The sequence below is a fragment of the Populus trichocarpa genome, chromosome 3 (genome assembly GCF_000002775.5).
Source record: "Populus trichocarpa isolate Nisqually-1 chromosome 3, P.trichocarpa_v4.1, whole genome shotgun sequence".
In the NCBI taxonomy this organism is placed as follows: Eukaryota; Viridiplantae; Streptophyta; class Magnoliopsida; order Malpighiales; family Salicaceae; genus Populus; species Populus trichocarpa.
This window is the reverse complement of record NC_037287.2, coordinates 3,072,592-3,097,090: the sequence shown is the minus strand read 5'-3', so window position 1 is coordinate 3,097,090 and position 24,499 is coordinate 3,072,592. Positions and strand designations below refer to the sequence as shown.

The following is a 24,499-nucleotide window of genomic DNA, read 5'->3' as shown; positions in this document are numbered from 1 at the left end:
TTACCTTGTAACACCCTCAAATGTCATGAAATCTCAAACATTTCCTTACTAATGTCAAGTATTGAATAGTATGTCTAAGATTATGAGATTTTTATTTTTAAAAAAAATTTCAGCAGTGTTTCCTTTGTTTTCTGATGTTACCAAGTTATTGACTAGACTTCATTCAATCACAATACTCAAAACTTCCACTTTGATCCAACCATCTTGGATCATATCCCATCTCATCAAATAATATTTCACATAACTATACTTCATTGTATTTTCTCAACCTTACATCATCAACAAATAACACATTAACTACAAACAATTATAAACTCAAAAGATTCATATTGAACTAATTATTACATTAACATGCATCCATCTTTTAAACATGCATAATTATAATTACTAAATATTCTTTTTGAATAGTTTAGTAATATTAGTTCCTTACTAATACATTTTAAATGTATAAGTACCAAAAGCAAACATCTTCATGATACATATATTACAATCTACATATAATACAAATTACATATAAAGCAAATTTATTACATCCCACAAAATAAACAGATTAAAACAAAAAGCCCATATTTAACGCTCCGCATCACCTCGTGAAAAACCTGTATACATATCATTAATAAGAAATAAGAAAGATAACACATTAAAGATGATAAAGCTATTATGTTCACAAGTCTTCAAAATATATCAAATTATCTTTCATCACCAACTTACTATATATCAACATTAATAACTCATTCATAATTTATTAATCCTATACTTATAGGACCTCTGTAACCAACACTCATTGCTTAATTTTTAATTTGGTAATTCATAATTTTACCTCAAACCCGGCTAGCCCTCTTAAATAGCCAACAATCAACCCGGTGATTCCATACGAATTACCCAACATCCGGCTATTCTCTATCAATAGCCAATCTAACCGGTAATTCCATACGAATTACCCAACATCCGGCTATTCTCTATCAATAGCCAATACAACCGGTAATTCCATACCAACCGGTAATTCATACTAACCAACCGGCAATCACATACCAACCGATAATTCCATATCAACCGGTAATTCATACTAACCAACCGGTAATCACATACCAACCGGTAATTCAATACTAATCGGTAATTCTATACTAACCAATAATTCATACTAACCAACCGGTAATTCCATACCAACCGGTAATTCATACTAACTACCCGACATCTCAATTATAATACCAACAGTTTCTTCATCTACTTCTTCCATATCAACATGTCATAAACAACTCATAACTAATACTGAAACTTGGAATTTTAAAAGAAAGTGATGAATCACTTACCGTCTGCTCGTGATAGCCCAGCTCCTCCTGCCTGATGCCCTGCTCCCGGTACAACTCCTGAATCAATCAGATTGCACTACATTATTAATCCATTATCATTTCTCCTACGTGCCTAAATTTAAAGCATGTAATATCTTTTATTTAATTGGGGTTTACATCAAAATTTTCATTCATTTGTCACCTCATTTTCAACATATAGTTTTAATCAATTTTCTTCTTTTAACTCACTTAAAGAATTCTCCCATGAACTTTTCCTACCATTTATTTATTCCTTCTTTTCACATTCTTATGATGTTTCTTCACTTGTTCATATTTTGAATACTTCAAATAAGAAAAAGAACATCATTTCTCAAACATAAAACAATCAAAACCTCATTCCTATATTTCCTCATCCTTAATTACAAGTTCTTTTCTTCAAAACTATTCAATTTCTTTCTTAATTACTACTTCCATTCACTATTTCTATACTATTCAACCTCAATTCCATCATATTTACTATTTTTCTCAAAATCCCCAAATTCTCATAAGAACCCTAATTTTAAAAAAATCAAGATTATGAGAAATTAAATCAAATTTAATTGTCATTGTTTGATAACTTACTCAAATAAACCCAAAAACACTTCATTCAAGTAAAAATCTAAACTTTTCATGCTTACCAATCTAAGTTCTCCCAACTTTTCTTCTCCTCCTAGTGTGGCCAGCCCTCCTCACCTTTCTTATATCTTCCTTCACTTGATTCTTCCTTAATTTAATGTTCCAAGTCTTTCAATCTTACAAGTTTCAAAGCTCTCTCTCGCTTTTTCTTGTTTTTCTCTTAACTTCTCATGTTCTTTTCTTATTTTCTTTTTTTTTCTTTTCACATTTGTTACTGCCCAGTCAGCAGTTCATAACAGAAAAGGGGCTGCCTTGTTTTATTTTTAATGGCAAATTACCATTTTACCCTTATGAGTCTTTTTGCTTCCATTTGACGGTCCTTATTCTTTGATAGCACTGCCGAGCTCCATTCATCCTAAAATTTTAAATAGATTTTATTTATTTTAAGGTTCCTCATAAAATTTCAACTCAATTTGATGGTCGGATTTAAAATTACGTCCAATAACGTAAAACTAGTCAAATTGTGATTTTTCGTCAAATTTCTGAATTTCTCTAAAACTTCTGAAATTTTAACCCAAGCTAAGGAATCATATTAGAAGGCTCCACGTAAATTTTCAGAATTTTCTGATAACCCAATCGAGAGTTACAAATTGTTTTCTTTTTGTTTTACATGAAACTAGTCAATTTATAATTTTTCGCCTAGAGGTTTTACATACCTGCTGTAACTTGGCAGCAATTCTCTGGTACATTTCATTTATTTCAAGGAAATAAGTCTCCTTCATGACTTTGATCTAGAAAGTACAAATAACCAGCAAAACATTATCGGTCATATGCTTGATTTCTTCAGGTGCCAGTCAGAAAGAAAGTAACACAAAACATTACCGGTATCTTCTATCATAAGGAGCAATAACATATTTCTTCAGGTGCAAGTAACCATCATCAACATCAATTCCAAAAGCTGGTAAAAGGCTGCTTGAAACTGAGGCTAAATTCTTTGTGACATCTCCACTCGACCGTCTTCGAAACAGTAATGACAACGGTGACCTAGTTTCTGACGATGACATTATTGACCGGAGCAATATTAGTGAGAGAGCTTAATTTGTTCTCCTCTCTCTCTCTCTCTTTCTCTGTCTATATATATGAATCTTCCCGACTTGATGAACAGAGTTTCCTCTTTAGATAAGGGGATTCCTAGTAGTAGTAGAGGCAACGGAACCGGAGACGGGGTGGGGTTATGAACTGGAGGCGTATCTGGATGTGGAGGTACAGCCGGAGGAGGTGAAGCTGGGTTAGGGAGTTCGAGTCAGGTCAGATTATCCATGGTTGAAAAAGGGTTTTGAAAGTGGATTTGATCTGTTTTTTGTGTCTGGTCTGTCAGATACAATATGCTTGGAATTGCCTTGTGTTATATAGTGTTTTCAGAGAAAGCCTTCGTGAAAATCCCATGAAGTCCCATGACCTTGTTGTGTGAAGCTTTTTCTTTCTATTAGGAAATACAGATACCACGCTGGACAGTGCTGTACAGGTAAGTTGTAGCGTGGGTCCTTTAGAATATTGCCGGTGCAAATTGAGCATGTCCCAGGGCCTGAGCTCGCGGCCTGGACGGCTGAAGGTGACCTGAATGCCCACCTTGTGTTTGAGGTTTTGACTGCGAGAGCAGCTGCAGTGCTTGGTGGTTCATGTGCATATATCAAACAAGGTAATACAGTCAGTAACAAGACTTTCGATCTAAGAGAGGTTTGTGAGAATGTCCCAGCTAAACACCTCGCTCCACCCCCCCCCCCAACGCACCACCTACACGGCTCCTCCAAAATCCTCAGACCACCATGCTAAACACCTTTCTCAAAACAACATAACAACCTCACCTTCTCAAAAATTTCCGGATACAAACCTTCCCATACCTGTTCCATCCTTTGCACCTACCTGCAAAACCCCTGTCCCTGCACCCTGTCCCTCCATCACCAATGATGCAGCAGAACATGTTAAGCTGTTCTTTGAGAGATTTCCTTCATGGGTGGACTATCAAGATCTGAAAAGGGCTTTTTTCAAACTTGGCCGGGTTATCAAACTTTTTGTATCAAAGCGAAAAACTGTTCTTGGAAGACGCTTTGGATTTGTGGACATTTCATCCTCCTTATCTGTCTCAACTCTCTGTGATCAAGCCAGCCGGATTTGGTTTGATACATACAAACTAATAGTGAACCCAGCTAAACATCACTCCCTTAAAACTTCCCCTTCACCACCAAAACACGTACCCAAGCCTGCAACACCATACCACCCCCAGCTTTCTTTGATAGATCATAGATCTTTTGCTGAGGTACTCACAAACACAAAACCTCAAATAGCCACTACGAGAAGAAGAATGGTGCAATATGTATCCACGGAGGAAGATAAGGAATGGTTATATAGGAGCTTGGTAGGAAATATTCTGCCAAATGTTGACGTCGCAACCCTGGAGGCAACGATATTGAAATCAATTGCTAATACTGTGAGCTTCAGATTCCTAGGAGCTAGTCAGGTGATCATCACCTTTACGGACCAGTTGGCTTCAAAGAAAGAACAAGACAATGAGGGGTCCATTTTGAAATCACTACTCAGCAACCTTAGACAGTGGGAAGGAAGGACTAGAGCTTATGATAGATTTGCTTGGATAGCCATCTTTGGCTTACCAATGGAAGGTTGGAACAGAAACTGCTTTGACACTATTCTGCAGAGTTGGGGAACTATTGCTGGCTACGACACAACATGTGTTAGTCAGGGGTCAATATCAGGTATCAGGGTTCTTATTAGAACCATAAAAATGGAACCTTTGCATGATGAGGTGAGTCTCAAGCTTGACGGAATACAAGTTGAGGTCCTTTTGAATGAAATCAAGGGTGAGTTCATCCCTTCCCTCACAACAGTCAAACACTCTATGGACGTCTCTCTTTACACAGAATCTGTGCTATCCGATGATGAAGAAGAGCAAACGGACACTATCTCTGCAGCAACAATCCCCAGGGCTACAAGACAAAATACTGAGTTTGAATTCATTTGTACGTTGGGCAATCAAGATCAGAACGACAGGACATTTCTCAACACTGGCATATCACCACTGTACCTGCATCCAGAAATTACGGAATTCTGCAGCCATGCAATTTTACCTGAAGAGCTGGTGTACGAAGACGGTAACCATTTGGCTTTGGTACTATATGATTGTGCTGGGGTGGCTACAGCTGATGTCAGAGAGGGAGATGAGCAACAAGTCGTGTGTATGCTGGAAAGAGATGGGCTGGATCAGCAGAAGGGTTATAATAGTGGTGATGTGAAGAAGATGGGCCGGGAAAAAAAGCAGAAGCCCTTCAGATTGGACCAACATAAGGGTAATAGTGGTAGCTCAAGCATTGGGCCATCTTTTGCTAATTTTATTATCCCCATTGCAGACCAAACTGAACTCTCTGATCTAGAATTGCAAAATAGGAGATCTCAAAGGAACAAAGCAAAGAAGCTGTCACGTAAAGCACCGACTGTGAAGAGAAGAAAACCACGAAAAATGGGAAATCAAAGTTCCAAGAAAACTGAGTTAGGCATTATTGATTACTCTGTCTCTGATAATGGAATCATGAATAGAAATGTCATTATTCGATCTGGGAAGGAAATAGCTGGCGAAGATGAGGTCAGCAGTTCACACTCTCTTATCTCTCCAACATCTAGTGATCCGACACGTGAACCATTACAACCTGACCCCAGGGAAGAAGCAACTGCTTGCTGGGATGTGGGAAAAGCGGTATTGCAAGTCCATGATGAAAGCCACCTCATGACACAGACACTGCAGAGTTTTATAGAAAAAGAGCAAGAGGAGTGGATGAGAAGGAAGGAGCAGTAAGGATGTTGTTTCTGTCTCAATGAAGGTATGGTTATTAATCCTTGATATGGGTAGTATTATTATTTGGAATGCGTGTGGTATAGGAGCCAGAGATAAAAAAAGATGTGTGAGGAATCTTGTGCAAAAATTCAGTCTGGATGTTCTGGGTATTTTGGAAACGAAATTGGAAAATATTAATGACTGTATTGTTAATTCGATTTGGGGTAGACGTTCTAGGGACTGGTACGCAGTACCTTCCTTAGGTCTTTCTGGGGGTATCCTATGCATATGGAACCCAGCTTCTTTTTGTGTTTCCAATTGCTCTGTTGCTATGAATGGTCGTATTCTTCATGTTGAAGGTGTGTTTTCTCGTTTCAATATGGAATGTTTGGTGTCTTTTGTGTATGCTCCAAATGATGGTTCTCTGAAGAAGGAACTGTGGGAATACCTTGCTACTTTCAAAAGCAGCGTTAGCAAGCCATGGTGTCTTGCAGGTGACTTCAATGAAACTCTTTCCCCATCAGACAGAAAAGGAGGCTCTAGAATCTCTTCTGCCATGATAAGCTTTAAGAATTGTATTGATTGTTGTGAACTTGTTGAACTTCCTTTAAATGGGAAGAAGTTTACGTGGTCTAGGGGAAATGTTGCGAGTCGTATTGATAGACTGTTTGTGTCGGGTGATTGGCTTCAGTCTCTCCCATCTTCTACTCTGTATGGGCTGTCGAAGAACTTCTCTGATCATAGACCACTGCATATGCTGATAGATTCTACGAACTGGGGTCCAAAGCCCTTCCGGCTTATGAACTGCTGGTGGCTCATTCGTGGCTTTAGAAAGATGATTCAGGACTATTGGAATTCAACCTTGACAATCGGTGGAAAAAAAAGGTTGGCCCCAGCATTACGGTTATTAAAAGACAGATGCAAGGAATGGAGCAAAGATGTTGTGGGTAACACTTGCAGGAAAATCAAAGATCTAGAAATGGAAGCAGAATCTCTAGACTCTCAAAAAGAAAGCAGAGACTTATCAGCTGCTGAATTATTCAGAAGCAATGCCATTTCCTTTAGCCTTAGAACCTTGTACAGAATGCAAGAATCTGCTTGGCACCAAAAGTCGAGAATCCAATGGTGTAAGCTTGGAGACAGAAACACTCGTTTCTTTCATCTATCAGCCACAACAAGACACAAAAGGAATCAGATTTTCTCCCTGGATGTTGATGGAACGACTCTAACTAAACCGTCTGATGTGAAGATAGCTGTATTTGATTTTTTCAGTAAGCTATACTCTAAGCATGACAGACCTAGAGCCTCTTGCTGTAATCTGGACTTCCTAAAGCTTCAGCCCACATCATTGCATGCTTTAGAAATTCCGTTCTCTGCTGAGGAGATAAAATCTGCAGTTTGGGATTGTGAAGGAAACAAAGCTCCAGGCCCTGATGGTATTAATTTCTTCTTTATTAAGAAAGCATGGAACATTCTAGGGGGGGATATTGTTCAAATGGTTGATGAATTCTATCGGACAAACCTCCTTCCTCCAGGCATCAATAGCTCCTTTGTTACTCTTATCCCGAAGATACAAGGTGCCAATAAGTTGAAAGATTTTAGGCCTATCAGTCTGGTAGGAAGCCTTTACAAGATCATTTCAAAGATACTGGCAACCAGGGTGAAGCAAGTTATGTCAGAAGTCATCAGTGATCACCAAACTGCTTTCATAAAAGGAAGACAAATCCTAGACAGCGTTTTGATAGCTAATGAGGCGATTCACTTCTTAAAGAAGAGAAAGAGAAAAGGATATCTCTTCAAGCTAGACTTTCACAAAGCTTTCGATTCTGTTTTATGGGAATACATTAATGAAGTAATGGCTGCTATGGGTTTCGGGAGCAGGTGGCGAGGTTGGATCATGCAATGCATTTCAACAGCAAAGATGTCCGTGCTTGTCAATGGATCTCCAACGGCAGAATTTAACTTGGAAAAAGGGCTACGGCAAGGAGACCCCCTCTCTCCTTTTCTTTTCAATATTGCAGTTCAGGGATTGAGTTGTATGTTGCAGCGAGGCTGTGATTTGGGTTTGATCGAGGGTATTAAGATTGGCCAGGATGGATATACTTTATCTCACCTCCAATTCGCAGATGACACTCTTATTTTCAGCTCAGACTCCTTATTCAGCATGCAGAATATCAAGCGCATCCTTCTGTGCTTTGAATTAATGTCAGGTCTGAAGGTTAACTTTTGCAAAAGCAGCATATTTGGTGTGGGTATAGATGAACATATATGTAATTACACTGCACAAATTCTCCGATGTAAGCAGGAGCGCCTCCCATTCAAATATCTTGGCCTTCCCATTGGTGCAAGCTCTTGTAGAACTTTGATGTGGAAGCCTATTCTCCATAATATCAGTGCTAGGTTGGCTTCGTGGAAAGGCAGACTATTATCTATTGGGGGTAGATTGTGCTTAATCAAATCTGTCTTAGGTAATTTGCCCATATACTTTCTCTCTTTGTTCCCTATGCCTACGGCAATTGCATCATCCATTGAAAAGAAATTCAGATCTTTTTTATGGTCCGGAAAAGAGGGAGGTAAAAACATATGCAATGTTAGATGGTCAATTATTTCTCTGGCAAAAAATGATGGTGGTCTTGGGATCGGATCTCTAAGGGACAAAAACAAAGCCCTGATGTTCAAATGGCTATGGAGGTTTGGTTCGAAGGAGTCGAGCATGTGGAAGGATGTGATTAACAACATATACAACACTAAATGCTCCTCAATTATTCCGAAATATCCTATTGCAGGAACTGGAAGTACTTGGTCTCGTATTGTTAATCATTGTGTTACAGATAGTAGATTGCAAGACATTGTGAAACATCAATCTGTGATGCTAGTTGGAAATGGCAAGAGGATTAAATTCTGGCTTGATGATTGGACAACTACTGGTAGCCTGGCAGATCAGTTTCCTGCCCTATTCCGGTTAACTAATGATAAAGAAGCAAGCCTTGATAAGATGGGGATATGGGATGGTCATGCTTGGCACTGGCTATTCACCTGGAGTAGACCCTTGCGAGGTAGAAACTATGGCCTTCTAGACCGAATGACTGCCATTCTTTCAAAAGTGCAGCTGGACAAAGACGCAGAGGACAGATTAATTTGGAAAGCCAACTCCACCGGTAGATTCTCGATCAAATCTCTATGTGGGCTGTTAAGCCCCCAACCCCCAATGGACACTAGCTTCTCCTTTACTGGGATTTGGAGAGGCATCGTTCCTCCTAAAGTTGAAGTATTCTGCTGGATGGCTATCATTAAAAAAATCAACACTCGTAGTATGTTGGTCAGAAGAGGTATATTGGACATCTCAGCTGCTGCTTGTCCCATTTGCTTAGCTGAGGAAGAATCGGTTGATCATATACTTCTGCATTGTCACAAACATTGGATAGTTTGGTCTAAAATTATCAATTGGTGGGGCTTAGCGTGGTGTTGCCCAAAGAACTTGGCAGCCCTTTTCTCTCAGTGCGATTCTTTGGTTTATGGAAAATTTCAGAAAAAAGCTTGGTTGATGCTGTTTTTTTCAGTGGCATGGTCTCTTTGGCTACATCGTAATGATGTGATATTCAAGCAGACAACCCCGAATTATGATACTCTATTTATCCTTATTATTACTCGTCTCTGCTTTTGGATAAAGGCTATAGAACCTGATTTTTCTTATTCCGCTTCAGATTTGCTAAGGTCAGCAGAAGGGCTGTTACGATGGACTAATTCTAAAAACCAAAGGGTAGTTGTTGTGTGGTCTCCCCCTATGATTAATAGCTTCAAATGGAATGTGGATGGCTCCTCTCTTGGGAAGCCGGGCCCTTCAGGTATAGGCGGAGTCTTGCGAAATCATAATGGGATTATTCTTGGTATTTTCTCCTTGTCAGTTGGGATCTTAGACTCCAATGTCGTCGAGCTGAAAGCGGTTGTCAAAGCTATTGAATTATTAGCCTCTAATTGCCGCCTGCATCATAAACACATTATTATTGAATCTGACTCGGCCAATGTCATTAGCTGGATGAATAACCCCCATAATAGGCCTTGGCGGCATCACAATCTTTTCTCCTCTATTCAGAGAGTAGCTTCATGTTTTGGTTCTCTCACATTCACTCATTCTCTTCGTGAGAGTAATCATACGGCAGATCACATGGCCAAACAGGGAGTCTTTAGAAACACTGAATTTGTCGCTTGGCTCTAATTTGCTTGATATGCGGGTCTTCTATTTCTTTAATTTCTGGGTGCAGCTTTTGGGGAATCTGGATTGTTTTTCAGGTTGGTTCGGTCTCTTGCAGTTTTTGATGAAAAGTTGCAGGATTCTGTTTGGTGCGTGCCAATGATCTGTAGATTGCTTTAGTTCTAGAAAGGAGCTGAATCTCCAAGATATCCAGAGTGTGGTGCGCGATCTTGCTCCTCTTCTTGTTAAGGTGTCAAAGGCTGATCTCTGGAGAGGCCATGACTGGTTGTTCGGTTAAGTTGAGGAAAGATGGCAATATTTTGTTTATCTCAAATCTGGTTCAAGTTGGAAGTTTACTTGGCAATTCATCTTGGTGTGTGGCAACAAATCTGCATCTTTTAGCTGCTATTTTGTTATTTTGGAATCATATTTGCTTCTCTTAGCTGCTATTTGTATTTTTGGTTTCTTGGGTTGGTTATCATTTCATTTCTTAGACCTGCTAATCGTGAGCTGTAAGCAGATTTTTTATGTTTTATATGTCTCCTCCGCCAGATCTTGGCGTATTCTAATGCAATATTATACTTCTCAAAAAGAAAGAAAGAAAGTAACACAAACAAACTTAAGGGAATTGATAAAAATAAAATAATAATAAAAAAGGGTAGAGGACAACATAAATTAGTTGAGATAAAATAGCAATAGCAGAGTGGAATTAATGCTGGAAACTCAAAAGGATGTCGATATTGATGGAATGGAAAGATGCAAAGGGCTGTGTAAGTACACCATAAGACAAGATTCAGGGGTTGGTTAAGTTCAGTTACTTTGTCTCCCTGCAAGCTACTCATCATTGTTTTCTGTTGTCATAGCTCAAGACAATGGATGTCACGACTTTAGCAACGCTTCTTAGCCTTAGATCCTAAGCATGACCCTATGTATCATTATCAACAACCATTCTTATTCCCGTTTTAATACTCTCCTAAGCACAAAAAAAATGTCCTTATCAAATATGCAGTTATGACTTGAGACATTCAGAATTTCAACCTCATTTTCTATAAAATTCAACAATACTGGATATGGTCATGATTCAATGGAATAAGTCCCACTTATTTTCTTTTTCTTCCATTGTCACATGTTTCAGAACAAGTTGATTGCAATCGTGCAAATAACTCTTCACTTAACCAAAGATAAACTGTAAGTCATTCAGATATAGTGCACTCTTATTTTTAAGTCTGTCTAATGCAGTAAGAAGTACGGACAATAGGACTCGTTGGAAATAAATAATAATTCACCACACAACAAATATGGGGGGGGAAATCGAAAGGGAGAGGTTTGCAATAAAAAACTGTCGTGCCAGAACCAAGAAAGCAATCCTCTTGACCTAGAAATCTGAATATTTTTACCTTCATTCATCTTATCAATGATTAATCATTTCTTAGTTGCTGCAATCATGGAACTTACAATGCTTCCTAACTAATCCCAACCATAGCTGAATAAAATTCCTTGGACCAATCCCAGGAGACCTTTTTCCATTGAAATCTTGCAAGACTATGGCATACATGAACTCCATCTAATGAACAGTAAATCACAGAAATTACCTTATGATAGATCTCCTCTTGCCAATCAGCGCCTTTTGCATGTCCAGTCTGTGCTGTAGAATCTAGGAATGCTACAAAAATTTCAGTGCGGGCAACAAAAGATTAGAATTCATGTATTTTTGTGTGTTTTCCATATACAAGGGTATTTCTGTAATTTTCACTCTTGCTGAAAATTATGGAATACTGCAAGTCTCAGTTTTATTTTCCATTTAGTAATTTATTATCCCAAAGTATAGCGAGCTTCATTAGGTTTTTCCTATTCTAGATAGGACTATTAGTATTTTCCTACAGAGAAATACAAGTCCTTTTCGGACTAGGAGTACTAGGAACTCCATCTAAACATTATGTAATCATTCAAACTGACGGACAGACCCTATAAATCCAGAATGAGAGGTTAACAGCTGGTGCAATGCACTGGAGGGTATGATGTGGTAACAAATGCGTGTGTGATTGCAATGGTTTCAATAGCAGTGGCATTTCTAATGCCGTAAGTGGCCGCAGTGGCACATAAAGCTACCAAAAAAAGCATTACCTGGCATTTGTCTCTGAGAATTGGCAAACATAATGGAGGGATTCCCTTGTCCCATTGAATTCCCCACTGAGTTCTGTGAAACACCAGGGATACTCTGCATGTTAGGATCCTGGACAACAGTGTTGGGGATAGTCTGGGTTACACCGGAGACAAGAGGCAGTGTCGCTTGTAAACCAGCAAAACTTTGAACTCCATTAGATGCCATGCAATTCTGCATGTTCTGTGATAACAACTGTTGGCGTGCTTGAGACTGATTAGTGGACAATAGGATAGGGAGAAACAACCCATGATTCTGAACTTGAGGGGGCATACTATGGGATGTTGTTCAAGATAAAAGGCAAAAAGAAAAACCTGTCAGAAAAAAAGAAGGCACTGAACAAGGAAGACAAATGAAACATCGGCAGTTCACACATAAAGTTATGAGCGAAAGAACTAGGATGGATTTGATTCAAAGCATAAAAGTGTTGTCTGACAATTTTCAGGGTTGGGGGAAGAAGAGGCGGCTGAAAACAAAAATAATATGACAATTTTCGGGGTGGATGAAAGAAAAGGAGGAGGCAGAAAACAAAAATAATCAGTAATTTTCTTGCCTAACATTCATCGATTACTCAACTTTTTGATTAAAGCATGCCATACACATAGCAATATGCTGCAATAAAATGCAAAAGAGTATGATAACAATGCGACAAACAAAACAAAAGGTAAGATGTTTAGAAATTCAATGCTCGGCAGCATTATTATATATGAAAAAAGGATCAAATACTTTCTCTCAGAAGAAAAAGCAAGAAAGTGACGTCTTACATCCTAAGCAGGAAAATCTTTAAAATCTACCATCTCAAGCATAAAATATAAAATAGTCATGCATTACAGTCCTTGTTCCTTAACAAGTTAAGGATGAAACACTTCACATGCATTACAGAATTAGCATCGTGGAGGTGATCATGAGATTTTTCCAGCAAGGCAAAATACATAGCAATATGCAGCAATAAAATGTAAAAGAGTTTGATAACAATGTGAAAAGAAAAACAAAAGGTAAGATGTTTAGAAATTCAATGCTTGGCTGCATTATTACCTTCTGGATCCATGAGGGCAGTGGGCATGGCGTTTTAAGACCTGATCTCCATCGAAAGAATCTCCAGTGATATTTTACGCAAATAATCAGACTGAAATCAGATATCAATAACAAAACACTAGCTCTCAGAGCAATCCATGTTACAAGAGAAGGGGGAAATGAATATATGCTCTATCATTTCATCTTCTGTGAGGATATACTTCTGTTTCCTCTATTTTAATTTTATTATTTATGTATTGATTCACTATTTGCTTTTTGCACACTTCCCCTATACATGAACTTGTTCACTCTAAATAAAACACTTGTCAAGAGAATTAACAAAAAGATGTGAACTCCCAATCAGCCTTGCATACAGAATGAACGGTGAGGAAGTGTAGGCACAGTACACACACATTTGTACATGCATAAATGCGTGTGTATATTCATGTCTAGAGATTATTGTAATTATCGAACCTCGCATTAGGCAAATACCTGATTGGTGGCGGTAGTATAAATCTTTTCCTCAAGCCGTATAGCAATTTTCTTGAGTTCTTGTAATCCCTCCTGACCAGAAAACAGAAGATGCCTCTTTAATGTCTCCATTCTGCACATGTAAATCATTACGTTTCATTTTTAATGACCAGGAAAATATAGAGAAGTTAGTAGTAGCGAGCAAGAACCCTGACCTCATAAACCACACCAATATAAAAAATGTATGGAATCATTAGCAAAAAGTAAAAACAAATAATGGCATAAGCAAGTGTCGATCAAGTAATGTATGGCATCAAAATACATAAACATCTATTTTTACTTCCTCCAGAGGTACAGAGTATAGGAGTTTACTTGGCCACCCTTCTGTCTAAAAATTCTAGCTAAGAGCTTCATGGTTAATTTTGTTGAACTGGAAGAACCTTTCATTTATGGCTATGTTCCAAGATATATAAGTGAATTAATGGCAAACCAGGGGAGTCTATGTGAAAACATTACAATAGCATTTACTCTGAGCAAGAGCACTTCTATACATGTGTTGTAATTGACAAAGAAAAGAAGAGAAATCCTTTCAATTTATGAAAATGCAATGAGTTAACCTTATCTCACACTGCAATATATACTCTACAGTATTCATTGGCCACTGCAAGTGCCAGCAGTAGCTGTCTATATGATTTTGAATGTAGAGAGGTCAACAAAACATTCAACTTTATGCTGAGAAACTAGGAAACCATACTCTACAGTATTCATTGTGGCTAATTGATTTTTGTCTGCTGCTTTTCTACTTTAAGATCACTATCATTTCAACCCTGTAGAAGTTAAAACAAATAAAAGGCCCAAATCCAACACCATTCATTTAAGTTCAGTTAAAACTCGAAACACGTATGCTCATGGCAATAGATTAACCTTGAAATTTAAAGCGGAACAAGCTTCATGCAGCCATCGAAAGAAGAGATTACATAAGAAGTTCCAACAAAAATTACTTCCCAGCACTTTATGTTCCCTCAAGTTTGCTTATTGTGAGAAACACATGAGAAGATGAAAAAAAAAAACAAAAAAAGAGGCGAGTGATACTTGAGGTTGCCTCATGGCAATCCTGCTGATTTTAATTAACCTTTTGCCCTTCTCCTTTTCTTTCATATAAATAAAAAATTTACTATTTTGCAGCACTTGCACATATTAGGAAACAAATACATACATTTTGTCGACTATTCTTTTCCGTGAGTCAGGCTGCATTTGAATTCTCCAATCACCCGTGTCCATGACAGGTTCTCCGCCTGGGACAGCGGGCCAACCAAAAAGAAAAAAAATCATATTGCATGTTAGAATAGACCCTAAAAAGAAAGTCAGGAGCGGCAAGAAGAGTAAAAGCACATCAAGATCATAAAACGAGGCTTTTCAATCCCCAATGAATATCAGCACAAATAGAAGATTAAGAGGCCAGAAACATTAAACCATCCCAAAGAGATTGTCTAGGATGTTCTAATCTAGGAAAAAGAAGAAGAAAACAACGAGCATTAACAATGAATATTTCATGTTATCATCAACTCTAAAGAGCTAACTGATAAGAATCATCTTAACAAATTTACAGACACATCTTTCTTTGAATAGACAACACAATAACCCTGACCATACTAAATGCTCCACCCACAGTAGAATCGGCTGATTGCGCCTTTCTTCAAGTTGCGTTCACGAGCAGCGATTTCATCGGATCCGATTATATATCTTTTTAATTTACTTATTAAAATCGAATTTATCTCTCTGGATAAGAATTTTAGTTAAATAAATGAAAACGCAGACGTAAATCTTTTTAAAAAGCAAAAACATAATAGAAAAGGAAGCACCTGGTGGAGATTTGAAGCCTTAATGGTTGAGGTGGCGGCGGAGGCAGCTGTTTCCGAGAGCGGAGGAGGGAAAGAGAGAGCTCAGGTGGGGAGAGGTGAGGGATGTCGGACCAAAGTGAACAGAGCTTGACAGATGACTCTACTCTTTTCCAGATTCGCTAACAAACTAAAAGAATTGTATTCTTGTGCTGCTTAACTGTTCATAACTAACAAACTAAACTAGAAGAATTATAACGTCTTCTTTGTATAAGCCTATTCATTTATCCTTACAAAATTTAAAATTCTTTAATTTGATTGCTAAAAAAGGTCCTGAGAGAATTCTGTGGAATAAAATAATAAATATAATTGATGAAATTACCAATGAAGTTGGCTTTACAAGTTTCTTTGTAGGAGAAGGCATAGAATATATAGGAGGTGGTCACATCTTTTTTTTATCTCTTATTATATTTATTTTATGTATTAATTTTTTTATTAATTTCTTTATCTATTTTTTCTTTTTTCTCTTCTTTGTAATTTTTTTCTATTACTATTGCAAAGAATCTTTTTAAATTGAAACTTGATTTTGTAACAAATTCATTAATTAAGTTCAAGAAATAACCCATTTTTGTTGCAAATGATTCTTTATTATTTTCTATTTTAAAAAAAACTAAGAGCGCTCATTAAAACACGGTGCTCTGTATGTGAATCATATAGATTCAGAGTCTTCATCGTGCCATCTCTCTGTTTTTTGTGTTTCTTCTCGCGTGGAGAGTGTTCCAGTGTTTTTTTTTAAATTTAATATGGATAGTGAAGCATTCTATTTTTGAAAAGAAAATTTTTCCTTTTTGATTTAGTTCTGTTTTCTTTCTTTTTTTACTAATGAGTCCTTATTTTTTCATTTAATTCTTTTTTTGGCCTAATTATATAAGATAAAGTTTTCAATTTAATTAAAAATAAACTACTATACTAAAAAAGTTATGCTTCTCAACCTCATTCACTCTCTATGTATTTTTTGCACTTCTTAATTTGGTGTTTTTCATTGTTTTCCTTATTTCTTTTTACAAATCGGTCTTTAAACATTTTTTTTCTTTTTGATTTAACTCCTTTTGGGTCTAATTGTATGAGATATAGATTTTAATTTAATTAAAAATTATTTATTATACTAAAAAAGTTAGGGTTTTCCTCCTACTTCACCTTTCATATCCTCCCTTTAAATATATATATATCTTCTAATTTTTTCTTCTTTTAATTGAATGATTTTTGCCTTTTTTTTCCTTTCAATTTCACTTTAATATTTTGTTAATTTTAAATTGCTCATCATAATTTCTTTTTGTTTTCTTTATATGTAATTATTACAATCTCAAACAAACGTCACTAGATTAGTTTAGCTCTTAATTTTATAAGTATCTATTTTAGTTATTATATCATTATAGAAAAAATAGTTTTAAACTTAAAGGAGTTTATGATCTAGGCTGCACATTTGACAAGTTAAGCAGCAGAGCTCAAGTTCATCTAGTATATATATTTTTTTTTAAATCATGATTATTTTTTGTTAAATCCAAACCATGCTTTTATTGGTCTTTTGGGTTGCTTTAATTTGCACATGTTAAGCCAACTAGATTATGTACAGACAACTCCCTTGCAAATTAATTTTAAACCTATACTAGACTAGAAGTCAAGTCGAGAGATCAAAATCAAATTTAATAACAATGTCATATTGTTCCTTTGTTTTTAAGCTCTACCTTCAATTTTTAATGTCTTTCAATTGAATGCTTTTTGGTTTTTTTCTAGTTTCATCCTTTAACATTGGTTAATTTTTAATTTGATTTATTTCGTTTTGCTTTCTATAATGTTATTGTAATCTCAAATAAATATTCTAACATTTGTTGATGCTTAATTTTATGAGCATTTGTTTTTGTTATATGTCATTAAGTAAAAAGTAATTAAAAAACAAAACACAAAGTTGTTAAATCAGGTGCAAGCTATTATTCAGGTTGTGGGTTTGAAAAGTTGTGCCACAAAACTAGAGTCAATCTAATACGTCACCGTATCAATATTAAAAAAAGATGTTAACTTGAAATTTTTTTAGAGTGAAATTATAATTTCTTCCAGTCATATGGATTGAATTTGAACCCACCATGTCGACAGAATCATGTTAGGATAACTTTCACATTTATTAATTTTAAACTTAATATAAATTAGGAGTCGAATAAGAGGGAATTAAGATTAGGGGTGTTCATTTTCGGTTCGGTTCGGTTTTTATAAAAAAAATTAACCAAACCGAATTAAAAAAAAACCAAAACCAGTTCAAACCGACCAGTTTCAATTCGGTTCGGTTTGGTTTTTTAAAACAAAAACCGGTTCAAACCGGTTTGACTCGGTTTTTTATGGTTTGGCTCGGTTTTCTTTATTTGGCTTGGTTTTTTCGGTTTGGCTCGGTTTTTTTGGGTTCGGGTTTGGTTCGGTTTTTTCGATTCCAGGCTTAAAAACCGAAACCGAACCGGTCGGTTTTTTCAAAATTTTAATTGGTTTTTTTTCACGTTTCGGTTTTTTCGGTTATTTTTTTCCGGTTTAATCGGTTTTTTGATTTTTTTGAACACCCCTAATTAAGATTAATTCACTAGATCGAGTTTAATTACAATGACAAATAATTCCTTAAGCCTAGATGATTTATTTATGTTGCACAGAACATAAATGAGTTCCTTTCAAAATATTTACAAGTAAACACTCACGTATATGATGATAAAAATTGGAGTAAAATTTTATTTAACCAGTGTCTGTTTTCTGTGAAACAAACAAATTAATCCCTCAAGTTTTTTAAATAATTAATTGATTCTTTGATCACATTTTACCGTCAAGTTAGTAGAACAAACTGAGGAAATATTGCTGACAGCTCAACATTTTACTAAAGAAAAACTAATGAAGGGACCAGTAACACCAGTTTATTAACATAATGTAAAAGTACAGGGAAAAGAATTAAAAGATCTAGTTATCATCAACAAAACAGTTTAAAGACAGTAGAACCCAAAGAGTTTAAAGATTTTCGGCCCATCAGCATGATTCATGGTATCTACAAGATCATTGCCAAAATCCTTGCATCCAGACTGAAAACTGTTATGCAAGATATCATTAGCATTAACCAATCAGCGTTTATAGCAGACCGCAACATTATAGATGGCTTTATGATTGCAAATGAGCTGGTGAGTGATCTAAAGAAGCGAAAAGCGGCAGGTCTGATTTTCAAGATTGATTTTCATAAAGCCTTCGACTCAATCTCCTGGGATTACCTAGATGATATCATGGGTTATATGGGGTTTGGCAGAAAATGGAGAACCATGATTTATGAATGTCTTTCTTCAACAAAACTCTCAGTCCTCATTAATGGATCTCCTTCAAAAGAATTCTCTGTTCGGCGAGGACTGCGTCAAGGAGACCCGATTTCCCCTTTTCTGTTTGACATAGCTGCTGAGGGCCTCTCAGTCCTCTTTCAAAGGTCATCTAGTGGGAACATTATCAAAGGGCTGCAATTTGCATCAGGAATTTTCATCAGCCACCTACAATATGCAGATGACACGTTAATATTCATCCCGGCAGATATTGATCAATTAGTTCAAGTCAAAAGAATTTTAAGATGGTTTGCTTTGTCTTCAGGCCTTCATATAAACTTCCATAAAAGCTCCATTATTGGTATCAATGTCGATGATCACTTGTGCCTGAGCTTGGCTACATCTATTTTCTGCAGGTCAGACTCCCTCCCAAGCAAATATCTTGGCATGCCACTAGGAGCCAATCCATCTCGTATCTCTACATGGAAGCCAGTAATAGAGAAGTTTCGTAAAAGGCTTCATATGTGGAAAGGGAGATTACTAAGCATGGCTGGTCGTCTATGTCTCATTAAAAGTGTCCTTAATTCCTTGCCTATTTATTTTATGTCTGTATTTAAGATGCCAAAAGGGGTAGGCAGGCTTCTTTCATCCATCCAAAGGCGTTTCTTGTGGTGTGGATGTACCAAGCAAAGATCTTTCTGCAAGATCCAATGGAGACTAGTGATGCGTGATAAGAAACAAGGAGGTCTCGGTGTAGGCTCCCTTATATCGAAAAACAGAGCCCTGCTGCTAAAATGGATCTGGAGACTCTCTTCCCCAGGTACAAGTTTATGGAAAATGATTATCTCTTCGATGTACAATCCGGCTTATGAGAATGGGGTTCCAATTTTCTACAACCAACCCTCCAAGATCTGGAAGGATATTATTTCCATTGTTCAAACTAACGTTCACCACGTCTTCACGAATCATTGCAAATTCATGGTGGGGAATGGCAGTTTAACATCCTTTTGGCTAGACAACTGGATTGGTGACTCCGCTCTTAAAATAGCCTTCCCTAGGCTATATCTTTTGTCTTCATCTAAATCTGCTTTGGTGGCTGACATGGGTAGATGGAGCAATGGAATCTGGCTCTGGTCCCTACAATGGCGCAGACCTCTATTTCATTTTGAACAAGAACAACTTTCAATTTTATCATCCTTGCTGGAATCCAAGCCAATGTTCTGCCACAAGATGGATAAGAAAATCTGGACCCTAACCAGCGATGGCCTCTTCAGTGTAAAATCTTGCTCCAAAATAATGGACCAGCTGCTCTATGGTGGTGCCAAACCATTTCAATCTTTTGTTTGGATAAAACTAAGCCCACCGAAAGTGCAACTTTTCCTTTGGCTCCTTGTCCAAGACAAAGTAACCACAAGAGATTTTCTATTTCAGCATGACTACCTAACCCTTCAAGAGTCAAGATGCGCTTTATGTAATAAAAGCCTGGAATCTACAAGTCACCTCTTCATTCACTGCCACTTCACTTGGAATATATGGATGAAATTGCTTGCTAATCGGGGTGTTTGTAGTGTTTTTCCAAAATCTGTTGATGATATGTGCTACCAATGGTCCTCTATGGTTAAAGGCGAGCAACAGAATCTCTCATGGGAGCTTCTTTTCTCTTGTGTTGTTTGAAATCTTTGGCTTCACCGAAATGATGTTATTTTTAATGACACTGCCCCTAACCTTCAAATCTGTTTCTCCATGGTGCGCCAAAGTATTGCTTTATGGCTGAGGCTTGATTCCAACTCTTTAGACCTTAATTTAGAGAATGTTTAGTCGGGAGAAATTGATTTCTTAGGTTTTGTTTTGTTCCCTTTTTGTTGCTCTCCCTTGTTTCATGCAACAGTTTTAATGCTTTCCTTTCCTCTACTTGTTCATCTGATGTAAGTTAGGCTATTATCTTTGTAGCCTTTTTTCTTAATAAAATTTCGACTATTAACAAAAAAAAAAATCATCAACAAAACAACCAAAACGAAACACTATTTCACTGTTCAGTGTCTCAATGTAGAAATGGCACTTTGTAATTCTAGGGAAGTTTAATGTTTATTTACGTGGAAAGAACACTTTGTGGATCTAGGAAGATAAAAAGTTTAATGCTATTTCACTATTTAGTGTCTCCCTTTTAAATTTCCATGTTGAATTTTATTGTATATTCTTTTCATAGATTTTTTTGCTTGACTTAATATTCAATGTAATTTTAGTTTGTTGTAAAAATAGATACATGGATGACTTTTATTTAATAAAATTGATTACATTCATAAACTTGTTTTATTTAAATAAATACACAAAATAATAATGATAATTCTTAATTTGATGATTAGATAATATTCGTGTAAGAAGAATATATGATGCATGTATTAAGTTCAATGTTTTTGAAAAAGAAATACCTTCATAAAACAAAATATTGATTAATGTATAAATTTATTTAATAAATAATATCTTGATTAATTAATAAATTTCATGGTCCCAATTATATTAATTTATAGATGTTAACTGTATATTGTATTAATTTTTTAAAAAAATATAAATTTTACATGATAAAATTAAAAAAACTTAATTCCATATAAGGAAAATATTTATTTTTTAAAACCACAATACAAAAATACTAATATGTATATTCAAGTCTATCTCTAATTAAGCAAGATACTAACACGTTAATATAATATAGTCCCCTTTTCCAACATATGACAATTTATTCATGTAATTGTCATTTTGTTAGCTTGGATCAGGGAAAATCTTTTTATAGTTGGTAAAAAGATAATTTAGTTAAAATAAAAGTTTATCAAAATTAGTAAACATTATCTTCTCTGTAATATTTGATTAGTTTAAATTACTAAGAGATAAGTTTGAATAAAGTAGAAAAAGTTATCTAAAGATAACTTTATTAGTGTTTATATAAAAGATATTAGCAATTTGTTACCAATGTTACATCCTATGAAGCTTGAAGATTATCCTTATTTTTATCACATAAAACATATATATATATATATAAAAGGAATGTTAAGTTTGAAGAAATGAGTGAGTTGTGCTTCAGATGAGAGTTTTTATAACATAAAAGCATCAATTACATTAAAGCAAGTGTGTCAATCAGCGAAGGAGTTTATGCATAATTTCACAACACATACTCTTGACACACAAGGAGGGTGTAGGAAATTCTCGAGGAGAATTTGTAAACCCCGGGAAAAAAAATAATAAATAAATAAAAATAAAGAAATTCATGCATATGGTTAAATAAAAACAGAAATTCAGAAATTTTTGAATATAAATTCCCGGACGAAATAATTCGAGACATTATAATAAACCCGATACTGTTGAAGGTTGGATTTAATTGAAGAGAATAATACACTTAAAAGAAAAAAAAAGGGCCTAAATGCAAATAAAAGAAAATATAGAGTATAAATACTCTCTCCTCACCAAAAATCTGTAGGAACCATAAGGAGAGAAAATAGGGAGTTTTATATCCATTCTTGAGAAATCAAGAGAGAAACACTAAAATTTCAAGAACTCATCCAAGATGAAGAGTTTATAGATAGGATAAATACTTGAGAGCAAAGGATTACCAAAATTTGATTAAAATTTTATTTAATTAGTGTCTGTTTTTTGTGAAACAAACAAATTAATCCCTCAAGATTTTTAAATAATTAATTGATTCTTTAATCATATTTTACTATAGTTCTCAGACCCAGCCCGGTCCAAGGCTCGGGTTTCGGGTTTTGACCGGGTCACCGGGTTGCCTGGGTCAATTCTTTTTTAAATCAAAACGACGTCGTTTTAGTAAAAAAAAAAAACAAAAGTCAACGGGTTGCAACCGGGTTTTTGACCGGGTCTTGTCAGGTCAACCGAGTCACACCGGGTTTTTCCTTCCCCTATTTTTTTCTTCAACCTGGCCCGGTTCCAGCCCCAGGACGGCCAGGTCCCGGGTCGACCCACCTGGCCGGGCCGGATTTCAAAACTATGCATTTTACCGTCAAGTTAGTTGAACAAGCTAAGGAAATATTGTTGACATCTCAACATTTTACTAACAAAAAACTAATGAAGGACCAGTTTATTAGTTTTAAGATCTAGTTATCATCAACAAAACAACCAAAACAAAAGGCTATTTCACTGTTCAGTGTCTCAATGTAGAAATGACATTTTGTAATTAGAGGGAAGTTTAATGTTTTTTTTTTGTTCGGGCCAGCTTGCACGCACCTCGACTAATCCCTACGGGTCTTGAATTAAACAACCAGGTAAGCCTTCAGTGGCTATCAATATTAGCAATCATAGGGCTCAAACCTGAGACCATGTAGGGAGCAAACTTTTTAGTCTCAAACTCTTATTACTAGGCCACCTACTAGATGATTAAGGAAGTTTAATGTTATTTATATGGAAAGAGCACTTTGTGGTTCTAGGAAGATAAAAAGTTTAATGCTATTTCACTGTTTAGTGTCTCACTTTGAATTTTCCATGTTGAATTTTATTGTATATTCTTTTCATAGATTTTTTGCTTGACTTAATATTAAGTATTCTAATTAAGTATGCATCCAATGTAATTTTAGCTTGTTGTAAAAATAGATACATACATGACTTTTATTTAATAAAATTGATTACATTCATAAACTTGTTTTATTTAAATAAATACACAGAATAATAATTTATAATTTGATGATTAGATAATATTTGTATAATAAGAATACATGATGCATGTATTAAGTTCAATGTTTTTGAAAAAACAATACCTTGATAAATTCTTTTTTATTGATTAATGTATAAATTTATTTAATAAATAACATCTTGATTAATTAATAAATTTCATGGTCCCAAGATATTAATTTATAGATGTTTAATTGTATATTGTATTAACTTTTTTTATAAAAAAAATATTAATTTTACATGATAAAATTAAAAACACTTAATTCCATATAAGGAAAATATTTATTTTTTAAAACCAAAATACTAATATGTATATTCAAGTCTACCTCTAATTAGGCAAGATGCTAACACGTTAATATAATCCCTAAAATATAAGCTAATCCCTTTCCCAACATATGACAATTCATACATGTAATTGTTATTTTGTTGGCTTGAATTAGTGAAGATTTCTTTATAGTTGGTCATAAAATATTTTAGTTACGATAGAAGTTTATCAAAATTAATTAACATTATCTTCTCTATAATATTTGATTAGTTTAGATTATTTAAGAGGTAAGTTTAGATAGATTAGAAAAAGCTATTTGAAGATAACTTTATCAGTATTTTTGTAAAACATGTTAGTAGTGTGTTATCAACATTACAAACTAGGAAACTTGAATATTATCCATATCTTTATCATATAAGACATGTATATAAGGAATATTAAGTTTGAAGAAAGGAGTGAGTTGTGTGCTTAAAATGAGAGTTTTATAACATAAAAATATCAATTACATTGAAGCAAGTGTGTCAACTATCTAAGGAGTTTACGCAAAGGAGAGTTTTAAGATGACAATAGCTTGAAGATCGTCATATGTACTGACAAACTACTATGTTTGGTGACATAACATGATTTGTTATCTCATCAGGTAAGGTAGTATAGACTCAAAGGATTATGTTCGGAGATACTTCTCTTGTAATCATTCAAACTAATAAAAAATTGTTTATCTTGGGTTTGGCTGCCCTAAATGGTTTTTTTTTTTTTTTATCTTTTAAAGAGTTCTTCGAAAGGTTTCCTTTCATAATCAAATACCTT

The 24,499-nt window shown here is 35.5% G+C and overlaps 1 protein-coding gene across 2 annotated transcripts in view; it reads right to left on the bottom strand.

Annotated features, from left to right (window-relative positions):
* The window catches only part of LOC18096666 (mediator of RNA polymerase II transcription subunit 15a), a 116,689-nt gene extending 100,929 nt beyond the window's left edge, over positions 1–15,760 (bottom strand). Inside the window, exons 1-7 of one of the 2 annotated variants that reach the window (XM_052450961.1) lie at positions 13,608–13,662; positions 13,137–13,227; positions 12,065–12,375; positions 11,533–11,603; positions 2,621–2,695; positions 1,311–1,367; positions 363–599 (exon numbers count right to left, since the gene is read on the bottom strand). In XM_052450961.1, coding sequence (XP_052306921.1) covers positions 528–599; positions 1,311–1,367; positions 2,621–2,695; positions 11,533–11,603; positions 12,065–12,374 — 585 coding nt within the window. In that variant the 5' untranslated portion in view covers position 12,375; positions 13,137–13,227; positions 13,608–13,662 and the 3' untranslated portion in view covers positions 363–527. Of the gene's footprint in view, positions 1–362; positions 600–1,310; positions 1,368–2,620; positions 2,696–11,532; positions 11,604–12,064; positions 12,376–13,136; positions 13,228–13,607; positions 13,720–14,802; positions 14,882–15,448 lie in introns of those variants that run through there. The other variant, XM_052450960.1, reaches the window with a different exon arrangement.
* Positions 15,761–24,499: the final 8,739 nt, after the last annotated feature.